Below are 13,559 nucleotides of genomic sequence, written 5' to 3' on the forward strand. Positions count from 1 at the left end.
TCGTTCTAGAATTTTGTACCAAGGCACCTGTAATGTAATCTCCATGCAGTTTAATTTCTTGATTTGATATACCCAGTAACGTCGGTGGGTTTGTCACCTCAACAGTCTGGTTGCTGCCCCTAAGAATGTCATCATTTTCATGTTCACACTGTAACTCCCATCACCAAGTTCTCCCCCACCCCTGTTTTAAGGAGATGAGAATCTGAACTTGAGCACCTTGCCTGCCACTGGCTCAGATCAGGTGAGGCAGCGCTCGCTGGCTGAAGGAAGCATTTAAGAGAGCCAATGTCTGTGCCATCTATCATGGGCCTGTTCTTTTTAATAACATTTCATCCCCCGAGAAGCTTTATTATCTTGGCTAGCACTCCTGGGTTTCCAGGAAATGATGGCAGCTGCCATGTCACCCAACTTCTGGCCACACCCACCGGGGTTCAGGAGGGAGAGGCTGACTCAGAGCACAGCTGCCCGACCAGCGTGGCCATTGTGTGTGAGTGCACATGTCTCTGCCCTTGACGCAGATAGGAGATTGCTTTTTTTGAAGTAGATAATAGTCAGACATCCAATATTGCAAGGGTCATCCTGGTTCGTGATGCTAACCTGGAATCCAAGAGGCCATGCCCCTGCTAATATGTCTGGGGGCCATACTATCACAAGTAACGTGAACATCTGAAATGATCTTATTTTACATGTTCAGCACAGAAAAGCAGACATTACAGAAAACTTGGTCAAGTCTATGAGGTCCCGAGGAAATGGTGTAGTAAAAACAGATCTAATACAGACTACCTTTATGGATATGCAATGAATATCAACTCCAAGAGATACAAGGCATAGTGTCAGAATCTGAGAAAGAAAGCAGAAAAAAATCTAGTCCATGGCTTCAAGAAGTATATAATCTAATTGAGAAGTGGAACATTGATATGGAAACAGCCTATAAAATAGAATGGATATAAGTTCAGAGTCAAATGGACAATTTGGACATTTAGGCCAGGAATTCATAGAGGAAAAGATCCTTTGAATGAGTTATTATAGAAAGAGAATGAGTATCTCTGAATAACAACAAAAAAAAAAAGGATCAGGTTGTAAAACTTGGTTATCATTGGCAACAATATGGAACTGAAGAAAAGAGAAGAAATTCTCATTTAAGCATGTTGAATTTAGGAGATGACTAGGCCCGGGGTGGTTAAGAAAGGTGAATGGAAATAGTAATTAGTTAACCTGTGAAAAATGTTTTGCACAAAAGCTGTTACAGACTAAGAATGGAAGAAGATCAAAAGACGCTAAGCAAGTTGAGGGCATTCATTCCAAACTAGGATTGGGGTAAAATGGACACAGCCACAACTTTGAGATTGACAAGATATTTGAGTTCTAAAGTGCCATTATTAGGCCAAAGAGCAGGCTGGATAGACTATTCCAGCCCATTTCTCAGGGGTTAATCTCCTAAAATATCTGAAGCTTTGTTCTATATTGACATGATACTAAAGACTTTTTCCAAAGTACATTCCATGTGAGCAGTAGCTTTACCTCGTATACCACTCTATCCCCAGGGTCTAGAATACCATGTAATACATATTAGGTGCCCAATAAATATCTGTTCAATAAATAGATAAATAAATAAGTGATGTGGCAAGAGCAGCATAATCCATATTTAAATATTCGTGAAGATCTGGGTACAGAGTTGAGGTAATAACTGTTGCTGTCATACTGTGGCAGAGCAAGGGATGGAATCCAGAATGAAAGCACGTTCCACTGACATTGTCCCAACTAGCACATCCTTCCATCCTAGGATCCCTCATGTTTACTGGGTAATGAGGTGTAAGAGCATCTTACAATTGTCACAATAAAATAGAATACAATACAGAATGTAAAGCTTAATGTTCCTAAATCTTTAGAACAATTGCCACCAAGGAATCTTCTCTTTAGAACAAGGATCAATAAATTGCTGATTCTGAGTTGCCCTGGTTCTAGGACTCAATATGTCACATATCCTTGGGAATAACTGCATCCAATGGGAAGGCTGACCAGTCCTACTGAAACATGAATTGCATTAGGAGATGAATAGCTTAAATATGAAGAGAGTGAACATTCTAACATGTACAAATATCTGTGCATTCCTGGATGAACTTACTGTACAGTCCCATTGGACTCAATGACTGTAGTAAAGTGCCTAAGAGATTGGCTGCCATGGTGTACTGCAGCTCTTAAATGGTCTACCAAATTCCATTAGAAGTAATTTCAGGTTGCCAATTTTCAGTTAATGAATAACACGGAATATTTCTCCCTGGCTTTGGACCTCACAGAATACATTGTAATAAAAACTTGGCACTTTCAGATACACTTTGATGATGATCACCATTATGATGGTACTGGAGATCTTTGGACGGAGAACTTCCATGGGGGGAAAAATTAGTATAACCTTTTTACACTCATCATCCTCCAAATAAGAGTATTTTTGTTCTTATTAGAGCAGCCTCAGATCTATCAGTCCAAAGTGAAAACATAGCTATCTGGTGCTGGAATACACAGATGGCCCCTTCATGCTGTATCTTCCTCTGATGAAGTTCATGAGCTCTTTATGCTGCACAGACAGCATACAACTCTCATTCCTGAATAAAACTTGTAGTTAATATTATTGTGCTAGAAGAAGAAAAAGGAATCTAAGAACAGAGGTTAGCATGTTCCATTTACTTAAGCTAATTACACAAGCCACTATCAATGAGCTGGATCCTTATCCCGATTCTAGGTCACTTTAAAACACTGCAGGTTTTTACTTTTGGAGACATTGAACAATATTGATCCCATCAAATGCATTACTTAAGGTGATCAGCCTACATTTTAAATTACATTTGTGGATTCATCCACAACCTGGAAAACAAAAATCAAAAAGTATGACTTTAAATGGGCATGTGATGGCACTAATGTTAGAGTTCACAGAACTCACAAACATGTCCTTTGCATGTTCATAAAGTAGTTTAAGTCAAACTTATAATGACAGGCCTTTCCTCTTCCAAATGCCTTAATCTGCCATGAGCTACATTTGTGATTTTCTTTATGTTCCTTTTTTCTCTTCCCACTGACACACCTGGCCCCACATCTTCCCCCATTTTCCATATATGGGAGCATTTCTGATCTCTCTGATAAAATGGCTTCTCTTTCCTACTGCCCTTTGGATCTAGTTTTAAATGTCCTCAGGGCCATTGTTTATCTCTGAGCTGAGTTCTTTTTCTTTCTGTAAGGTATATTGTTTTCTAGCCACCCTGTTTCTTCCCTTACTGACCTTCTCTCTGCTTGCCTTTTTTTTTTTCCTTTTTTTTTCTTCCAAAAAGTAAGCTCGCTTTTTTCCCTCTGGGTTCAGGGGGTCCAGCAGAGGTCACTAAAAGCCATTGATCCTGGTAAAGGACAGAAATATAGTTAATAATATAGTCATAAAAACACATCTCAGCTGAAAATTACTCTTTCACCTAATAAAACCAGTTTGCCCTGGAGATACTGAAAAATCTTCAGGACCCCAGTAAGGAAACAGAGAGTGCCCCAAGTGCTGAATCGCATCTCTCGACCAGTTGTTGGATGGAGAGAGTGGTTCTCTATTACCGATCCGTCACATTAATTTTTCAGAAGGGCAAGTGAAGAGTAATGTGTCCAGTTGAGGTAATAAAAGGAACTGAGCACAGGGAGAAAGTAATTATCCAGGTTGGAATTCGACCAGGTTAACAGGGTTAACACCACAACTCTCAAGAAAAGTCTGGAGGGTCTCTCCTGTTCACCAAAGGTCATTTTATCTATTTTTATGTCTTACTCAGAAAGTAGCTCCGCCAGGAATACAGTAAGAGGTGGCATTAAAGAAGAGATTAGTGCCTCTGAGAAAAGAGAAATGACTTCGGCTGCATCTTTTCCTGTGAGACTGGCCTTCCCCCAGCAAATATCACTTAACGTAGACTTTGCAATGTGCGCACAGCTTCAACCAAGAATCCCTGGCTTAAAATACCTCTTCTCCATTCCCACAACAAGACCATAACACAAAACTCTGCCATGGATCCATCCTCCCAGTGCCCAAGATTCACTCATCATGAAAGGGATGAGGGAAATCAGACCTTCAACATGAACCCTATGTCCAGGATTAGCCAAACTGTCCCCTCTATTAGATTTATCTGCATCCACCTAGCAGCTCTTATGTCTTTCACATCTACTAACTCCCCTCTCTCTTATTTCTTTGCCTATGAGGAGGTTTTTCTGCCCAACCTCACCTACTGCCCTCTATGAGGTGTTTTTGCATCTTTGTAAAAATAATTTTTAATGACAACTAAGTGGCAGAGCATTCATAAACTTGATTCCCCTCCCCCCCCCCAGTGTTACTTCCTGCATCTTCTTGGCCTTGGGGCATTTATGACTAGTTAAAATCTACATCACCATACATAATGAAAAGGGTTGGGTGGTGGTAGGGAGCATGGTGGGGATGCTTCTTCCCAATTTCAAGTGCCTCTTTCCAGGAGGGGGTAACTTCCTAGGAGCTCAGCAACTCTGGGCTCCCCTCATTCACTTGTCCAGGAAAGAAGGAGGGCTGGTTTATGTAATTAGCAAGTCTAGGAGAACAGGGAATGTTAAACCCACCTCCCCCTCTTCTCACCCTCTCTCTGGAGTCAGGCTGGCTGTGCTGTAAGCTTTATGGGAGGACACTTGCCCCCAGTCCAGGGCTCCTAGTTACCAAGCCTATTTCTAGAATGAGTATGAGGAAACTCCCTTCTTTGCAGTTAGAAACCTCATTCTCCAATGTAAGCTTCCCCATTAATGAAGCTGATATTTTATTCTCCCACCAGCCTTTTCATCTTATTCTTTAGTTTGTTCAGAACATAGGTGAGGAAGAGAGCTATTTATTGTGCCAATAATAGATGCTTGGAAGACACCCAATTAAGAATATTTTAGAGTCACAGAGCTTTACAGAGCAGGAAGATTCTAAAAACTTTAATGTAAAGACTAAGGCATAGAGGGGTTACACAGCTAATTAACACAATTCCAGGGAACTAAACACTGGTTTCCAAATACCTGCTCTAGGGCATAATGATTAAGATCCCAAGTTCTGTAGTCAGGCTACTTCTGCTTGAATTCTAATTCCCTAACTTATTAACCAGGAGTATGTGGCTAATATTTACACCTCTCTACCCTGTGTTTTAACATTAATGCAAGTAATGGGGAGGAGAAGGATTAAATGAGATAATTCGTTCAATGCACTCAACCCAGGACATGACACATAGTAAAAACACTTTATAAACGTAGCTATTTTCCTACCACATGTCTTCTCGAACTGATTGGCAGCGAATCTCTACAGCAATAGAGAAATAAGACTATGTTATGTTGATGTTTACATTAATTTGTGCTAAAAATGCCAGTCCTGTTTGTAAGGATTAATGTCCAGCAGAGGAGTGATGTTGCCTTTGAATTTCACAAGATGTGAATCTCTTTCTGACAGCTTGTAGTAGACATACCAAGTTTCAAGATACAATCAATGGATGCAAACTTCTTTGAAATAATTAAAGAGTAGCCTCCATCATAAAACACTAATCCATTACACTATTTCATGAATTTATGACTTGTTTTTCCCCTATGGGCAGGAGTTTCTGGCTGTACATGTATAGCATGCACCTCTTTGAAATTGATGTCATTAAGCGTATATTTTTTTTCTGGTTTACCATTTAAGTTTTTCTCTATCACTTTATATAATCTTTCCCATCTTTTCCTTATGGTGAGGGTCCATATAGCCTTCAATTTTATCCTTCCTAGAGTTCAGGATATTGGTCTAGGCAGAATCTCTAGTCTACGATCATTGTTGACTCTGGAAAAAAATGGTATGCATTTCTGTGTTGAAAATTGGGGACCGAGTTTCCAGGTCCAATTTCCCCTGAATTTGAATTTGTATGAACCACAAATTCCATAAATACCCCATGGAGAGAACAGCCAACACTAGCCTCTTCACCTTCCAGAATGATGTAAGAGTGAAGTGAAATCTTGGATGGGAAAGCTGTCTGGAAACAAAAGCTATTTATTATTAATAACCCAGGTACTGAGCTGATACTTAAAACTGAACCTGGTTGGGGCTCTTAGAACCCCTTATGATCTGCGTTTCTGCCTTTACAGTGATTATGTCCATTACAGAACCCAAAAGGGCAAGGATAGAGACTATTCCAATGACCTATGGGCCTAAAGTAGACACAGAACGGTGTACAGATGCAACAGGGGCCTATTAAATGGCAACTCCTTGGAATGCCATCCCTCTTACTTACCATATATCTCCGTCATATTCACAAATCAAAATCATTTCCACAGCCCCTCTTCCGTGGAACTTTCTCTGAGAGTCAAGACCACACAGTTATTCACACAAAGTCCGTCACATAGCATATTGGTTTCATTGATCGATTAACTGTTTGACTACAAGGAATTAAATTAGTTAAGTTACAATTCCCAGGGGATTTCCGCAAACTTTATCTATCCACTTGCTTGAATTATCACCAGTAACGCCACGGTTACACGAAAGGCAGAAAAGTATTTTAAGAATATGCAAAGCTATGTATTTTAAACATGAAAATATATTTTCCCCTGCCCTGTTTAGCCATACCTGGTTCCCAAGTGCAGTGAAAAGCCCCACCAGAAAGAGAACTGTACAACTGTTGCCACCTATAGGTGACAAATGTAGTACATTAGTTTGATCACAATCCAGATGAATATACGAAAGAAATGAAGATGTCTTATGGAACCAACACAATCCTTGTCAAACACTGACCTTCACAGGGCTTCTTATCATTAATATTGTTCTTCTGTAATCCTTATTTCAGATGCTCCTCTTAAAGATAATAGTGGCTGGTATTTGTAAAGCTGTCTCCAGGATAGAGGTTAAGAGCTTGGCCTCTGCAGGCAAACTGCCTAGGTCCAAATCCACACTCCACAGGTACTGCTGCCTGACCTTAAACAAGTTACCTAACTTCTTCAAGCCCCGATTGGCCCCAAATGAAGATACTAGTGACACCTTCTGCCACAGAACTGGTGTGAGGATGAAAACAGATAAGCTGTGCAAAGTGCTTAGCAGAGTGTCTGCACAGAACAGACTCTCAATTAAATGCTGTTATTACCATGATTAGTTTGCAAAGCACCTTCACATACAGTCACTGCCAACCAATGTGCAGTTTTGTTGCCACTCGATAGATACATCATTAGCACATTACTGTTTGACCTCAAGCCCTCCTTGTATTTTAAATGTAAATGTTATAGGACCTCAAAATTTTAAAAATACCTGAGATCTGACAAGACAGTGTTGAGGACAGCCTGGTGTGTTTCTAATTGGAGACAGGGAAGGAAGCTACTTTAGTGCTTTTATTCTTAGCTGGCAGGACCACTGGCAAAACCCAAGCAAACAGTTGAGACTGTTAGAGAGGGTTGAACCAGAGAAGGTTGAACCCATCAAGTCTCCACTGAGAATCTATTGATGACAGAGCACTGGACAAGGCCTTTGGGGAGAAAGCTGGTGGGGGAAGGAGGAGGAGGGGGTCAGACAGGACATAAAATGTATAAAACGTGATCTCTACCTCAGAAGTCCAAACAGAGAGAAGACTGCGATTGGACATATACAGTGTGCTGGGGCGGAGGGGTTGCTATTTTGTTTTTTTCTTAATATAAGCAAACTAATTAAAAATGAGAGGATCTTAAACACAAGCAAATAGTCTTCTACATTGATAGCCTCCTCTTTAAAATCTAAAGATCTGGGCCCACGTTTCTGCATGGTGACAATAAGCTAGATGTTAAGTAGCTGTTTCTGTCTCCAGAGCAGGCACGTGCTCTGAGCTGACCGCAGTCCTCACCACTCCATGTCACTACCCAACACTGAGGCTAGGTGCCAGGTGGCTGTATTGGTCACTCTTGCACTGATACTGTTCTGATAGTCAAGAACTATCTCATTAAAAACTGTGAAAATAAAAGGAAGACTGAGAAAGCCATGTGATTTTTCTTAAAATGGGCCACTCCTTCATTTTCATCACCTCCATAGGCCTTTGTTTCAACCAGCTGAAGAAACAAACTGACAAGCACGAAGCATTTGAAAAACATGACGTACTATTTATATATGACACAGTGGGTGTTTTAGTGGTAAATAATTCCGTCTTCATCTCTACCTTAATACACTGAGTCATACTTATCATCTATCTTCCTTCCAAGACTTCAAGTTCTTCCAGACTAGGTGATTGTCAAAGTTTAGCAAGTATCAGAATCACCTGGGGAGCTTGTTCAAAACATCTGCTGGGCTTCAGCATCTCTGATGCAGTAAGTCTGGGTGGGGCTCAGGAATTTGCATTTCTAACAAGCTTTCCCAAATGCCCATGCTGATGGCCTGTAGAGCAGTTTCGGAAACACTGTCTAGAAAAAGAATCCTGCCTTACTGTTATTTATTGACCACCTACTACTATGTATCAAGTCTTAAGGTGTTTTAGTTCGACTACTCCCAACAATCCTGAAATAAAAGTGTGTCCTACGATTTTACACCTGCAGAAGGGAGCTGGAGGGCACTCACCCAGCCAATAAAAGGGGAAAGGTGTGATTCAGGCTCAGGTGTGTCTGCCTCCAGGGCCTCACCTGCTCCCCTTGCCACCTAGCTGTATATACTCAACACCAACACCAACACCTTCCACCTGTGTCATGCCCCCTTCTCTATTAAGTGTTTATTAAGTGACTTTGAGATCCATATGTACCAGAAATAGGCAAGGAAACTGCTCGTGGTTCTTGAATAAAGAGACAGGGAGAAGGTGTTCAGGTGAGGAGAAAATTGCAGTGAAGGTCCTTCACTTACCTACATTTGGTACATCAAAGCATTTCCTGTTCTCCGTGCATTGTTAGGATGGTACTGTATAATTCTTTATTAGAAATGTCTAAAAATTGGCATGGCAATGAAAAGGGGCTTTTGCATGGTGTTATTCCTAATTATGGAGCCACTTTTCTGTAATCACCTAGAAATCTGTTCCTTAGCTTGCTTCTGATTTCAAGGCAGCCATTTGGGGTTGAAAATGAGCTCCGAGAGTAATGCTCCTGTACATTAACAGTCTAATGAAATAAGTACTACTTCAAGGGTGATTTTCAAATATTCCTATAGAATTATGCCATTTCCATAATGGAAAGAGAAACTGTGTCTCGGCCTGCTCTTAGGACACCAAAGGCATCCACTTACATATCTTTTTCTTTCTCTATTACATATTTAGCAAAGGAGAATCATAGGCTTGGATTATGTGTGTTGTTCCCTGGATCAGAACACAATTTCCTCATTGCGCCTGTGTGCATGCATTGTAACAATGTGTGTGGGGTTGTGGTAGGTTGGGGAACAGAACTGCACTATCAGAGTCTGGGACAGTAGCAATTGAGATGGTTTGGCAAGTTACTTAAGTGGAATATATGGGTGGCAAAATGAACAATATATGGATGGCAAACAAACAAACAAAAACACAGGACATCTTGTCTTTTATTACATAAGAGCATGGTTTAATAGGAACAAGAGCATGGAAGGCAGCCAGCCTGGAATTCAAATCCTGTTCTCTTGCCATTTGCTGGGTGACCTTGGGCGAGTAGCTCTGTTGCTCTGAGCTTTGTTTTCTTCCTCTTTAAAATGAAGATGTGTAAGTTGCAAGTCCCCTATGAAAATGCTTCTAGATAAAATATATTCATTGAGTTTTACATGGTGGATGCTTAATAAATCGTAACTATCATGACCATGTCTAAGCCCCTATTCCTACCTTTTCCTGGTGTTTGGATAGAATTGTTGCCCAAAGAGGAAATGCCTTAGTGGCTTTAACACGTCTACATGTGTTGCTTTTGTATCTGTACCTCTCTCTTCTCTCATCTCAGACCTTAGGAACCACTTGAGCAATAGAATATATTCATGTTTATAGAGTTCACCTAGTATAATTATTGAATATGGCTGCAGTGTTTTATAAAGTCCTGGAGACTGCCAGTAGCATCCTACAAATATCCCCATTTAGAGTGGTATTACTGGAACCTCCTGGAGGGAGAGGTTACTAATGGGCAGAAGTGTTACTATGTTCCTCCCCCCCCCCCCCCCCGCCTTTGGGCTTTCTAGAATCTACACCCACAGACCTGGAGATCTCTTTCAAATATCTTTGGGCTCATAAAGGGAGAAAACAGAAATATGATAATGTTTCCCATGGCAATTTAAGGGATTGTATGCCTTGCCCACCCCACCCCCCATATAACCCCAACTTCTGGCTGAAACTCAATCCTTTATCCATATTTAAAAACAAGACAACTACTAATACTTAGTAAGAAAAGAGAGGAGTCTGAAACTTTGGTGAAGAAATATAAGGCACTTTACCTGAACAAATTTCAAATGGATCCATTTAAAATGAAATTAAGTGGCACTTTACCGGTTTGCAAATCGGGACCTATTTATCTCAGTAAAATGATTAAAGTCTTGATTTATCCCTAAAATAGCCTTTATTATTACCTTTAGTTATACCAGAAGGTTGTTAAAGACTTGTAGGCTCTCTCTATCCCTTTAAACTGCACGTTATACAGACAATAATTGAATATTGGATAGAATAACTTGATTTTCCAAAGAAATATGTTTCTAATATTTTCCTCTTTTTATTGCAGAAATTGAAACAAGTTGAAGAAACAAAAGAAGATCCTGAGAATAGATTATCTAAAATTTCCCTGGAGTCATTCAATAAATATAACAGCAAAACTATGATTTTGTTAGAAAGAGAGAAGAACTCTCTAAACACGGTTGAAAGACAAAAGGAAGAAAAAGAAAAAACTGAAGAGGCATCTTTGAGTAGCTCAGATAGGCCTGGGGTAGACAATTTGGAATCCCTGAGTGATTCTTTATATGACAGCTTCTCTTCCTGTGCAAGTCAGGGTTCAAATGATGTATAAAGGACCGTTTTTGTTGTTGTTGTTGTTGTTATTGTTGTTTTTTCTTAGCTGAAAATGGAGCACTTAAGAAACAGTTGTGTGGAGGGGAACAGAGATGGCAACAATAAACCATGGCAACAACGGAGCCTCCATTGTCAGATTCATAACAAGTAACCCACTGGAGCTTCCTTTTCTGACAGGGCAATAGACTCCATTTGTTGTGTTTCACCAAGATTAGATGTAAACACACCCACAATGCAGAAGTCTTAATTTTGCACTTTTTTTGAATACTTGTACAGAAGTTGTAAATTTTTGGAAAAGAAATTATATTTGTAGCAAAAAAAAAAAAAAAAAAAAGACAGCAATAAATTGAATCAGTGCCATGCTCTTGAAATGATGTACTAAGTGTTAGAAGTTGATAATATATTTTTCAAAAATTCCAGCTAAAGTGTTTTGTTGACTTCACTGTCCTAGTCCTCAAATTGTTTGTGGGTACACTCTGTAAAGCTAAAACAGGGCCTGCCAAAAACCAGAGGGCTCACTGCCCTCTCCAACTCACAATCTCAATGTGATATAAACTTTAATTCTAATGCAATTTCAAAATTGTTACCAGGGAGATTCAGGTTCTAGGAGTGAGTGTAATTCTGCTTCCACTGAAAAATGTAACAGGTACTCAAGTGTGACACTGATGGGAAAGGATGTGGATCAGAAGTGACCTAATTCTATGTTCAACCACAGGTTTTCCCTCCAAACATTTTCTTACAACCTCTTCTGCTTAGTGCTTCTCTATGATTCTCAACAGTATTTGATTTTTTATCTTCCTACTCTTTTTATTAAAATCTGGGGAAACTAGAAATGAAAGCAAATTCCTGTCTGTCATGTTCACTTTTTTAAAAATAAAATGAATTGCTGGTGCTACAAAAAATTCTTACTTTTTAAGATCTTTTTTTTTTCCCTACAAAGTCTGTGTATATGTGAGGATAAATTCTATTTTAAAGGTTATTTGTATTTTTTCTAGATGTGAACTATTTATAATTGCTTTTGTACAGGAGTTTGTAAAGTAGGCCTAATAGAAATATTTTTAGGATCTATATGGTTACTTCAGCACACGTTTGTATATTTAAAGAGTGTTGTATAATCAGTGTTATTTGGTTAATTTGTGCAATTTGTTATATTGAATTTTGTTGTCCTAAATGAAAATTATGTAAAGTATCATTGTCTTTCAGACTTTGAAAAAATTCTTTTGTTTCATTTCTGAATAAAAGTTATATCACAGTTGGCACCCTCTGAAATCTGCAAAGAACTTGTTCAAGGATCCTTTGGCCCAGTTGTTTGCTCTCACACGTGCTCCAGACAATCAATTCCCGGAAGAAATAAATAAACTGGCCCCCTTTGCTCCCGAGATAGTAATTCAGCCAATTGTAAGATCAGAGTCTGCAGACAAGGGTGTAATGGTCAGAGCGTTCAGTCTCCCCGAGGGGTTAACCAACTAGAAATGAAAAGAAGAGGGGGGCAAAGGGAGAGAAGGAGCCTGAGGCAGATATGGAACGATCTCTGCAGAGGAATTACAAGAAAGTCATTTAAGCCCATTTCCAGACCTGCTCCGCTGGCAGGATGGGAAAATAAATAATCAGCGTCCTGGCCTGAGAGAGCTTCCTCGCGGGGAAGGGAAGGGCAGGCGGTGAAGAGGAGCTAAGCTTCTGAAGCGATTTCCACAGAAATGGGTTCTCCCCAGGGACTCAGGGGGAAGGGTGACAACGTGCGGGGTTGGGGGCGGGGGCGCCGAGGCTCCCACACCACCTGCTGCAAGGCTCCGCTCCAAGGAAGACGAACTCAGCCCGGTGGCGTCCCGGGAGTATTCAAGGTGGGTCGCTTGACTGAGAGAGGGGGAATGGGACGGGGTCTTAAAACAGAGGCGCAGGGCAGCCTGCGACTGACTCCTGGGCTGGGAAAGCGTGATGCAGGAGAGGACCTGGGAAGACGTACTAATAATAACCCGTGACTTTGAGAAAAGCTGGATGAAGATCCCCGGCCTTTGGGAGGAAAAGAGAGCAAAGATATTCCCTGCTTCACCCGATTTGCTTTCTGGTGGGAACTCGTGACAGTCGTCCCCGGGAGGCCAACCTGTCCTAGGCTAGGCTTGATGTCACTGCACCCTCCAGCTGTGCGAGCGGGCAGACGGAAGGAGGGCCGCCCGGGGCGAACGGCGCCTGTCCAGGCAGGGTCCTCACCACACCCCGCCCGCTCTGCGGCCGCTGAAGCCAAGCCTGGTCTTGAACCAGGGGTCTCTACGAGGAAGAAAAGGCGCAGCTGCGCCGGCCCCCTCAGGGAGCCTGCAGGTGTGCAACTTCGTCTTACTCAGGGGAGCACGCGCCCCTCTAGCCAGCCGCCCCCGGCACTGGTCTCCCAATGCGGGCCTCCCAGCAACCCCAGCTGGGTGGACCAGCCCCGGGGGGCGCGGAGGGCTAGTGGGGCACGCGGTCCTACGACCCCACCTCGCAGGTCCAGCAGTCAGCGCCCGGCCAGTCCCCTCGGCACCTGCTGCGCCCTCCTCACGCTTCCCCAATCTCCAAGCCTCCCAACCTTGGAAAACTACACTCTGCCTCTCCTTCTGGCGTCCCTGTCCTGGGGACGTGCGGAGGCGGGAGAGGAGGGCGATAGGAAGG

At 41.6% G+C, this 13,559-nt stretch overlaps 1 protein-coding gene across 1 annotated transcript in view; it reads left to right on the plus strand.

The window, feature by feature from the left end:
* Positions 1-10,744, plus strand: part of NCKAP5 (NCK associated protein 5) — a 776,078-nt gene extending 765,334 nt beyond the window's left edge. Inside the window, exon 24 of the mRNA XM_049615277.1 lies at positions 10,633-10,744. Within this exon, the coding sequence (XP_049471234.1) occupies positions 10,633-10,649 (17 nt within the window). The 3' untranslated portion in view covers positions 10,650-10,744. The remainder of the gene's footprint in view (positions 1-10,632) is intronic.
* Positions 10,745-13,559: the final 2,815 nt, after the last annotated feature.

The sequence above is a fragment of the Panthera uncia genome, assembly GCF_023721935.1.
Source record: "Panthera uncia isolate 11264 chromosome C1 unlocalized genomic scaffold, Puncia_PCG_1.0 HiC_scaffold_3, whole genome shotgun sequence".
In the NCBI taxonomy this organism is placed as follows: domain Eukaryota; kingdom Metazoa; phylum Chordata; class Mammalia; order Carnivora; family Felidae; genus Panthera; species Panthera uncia.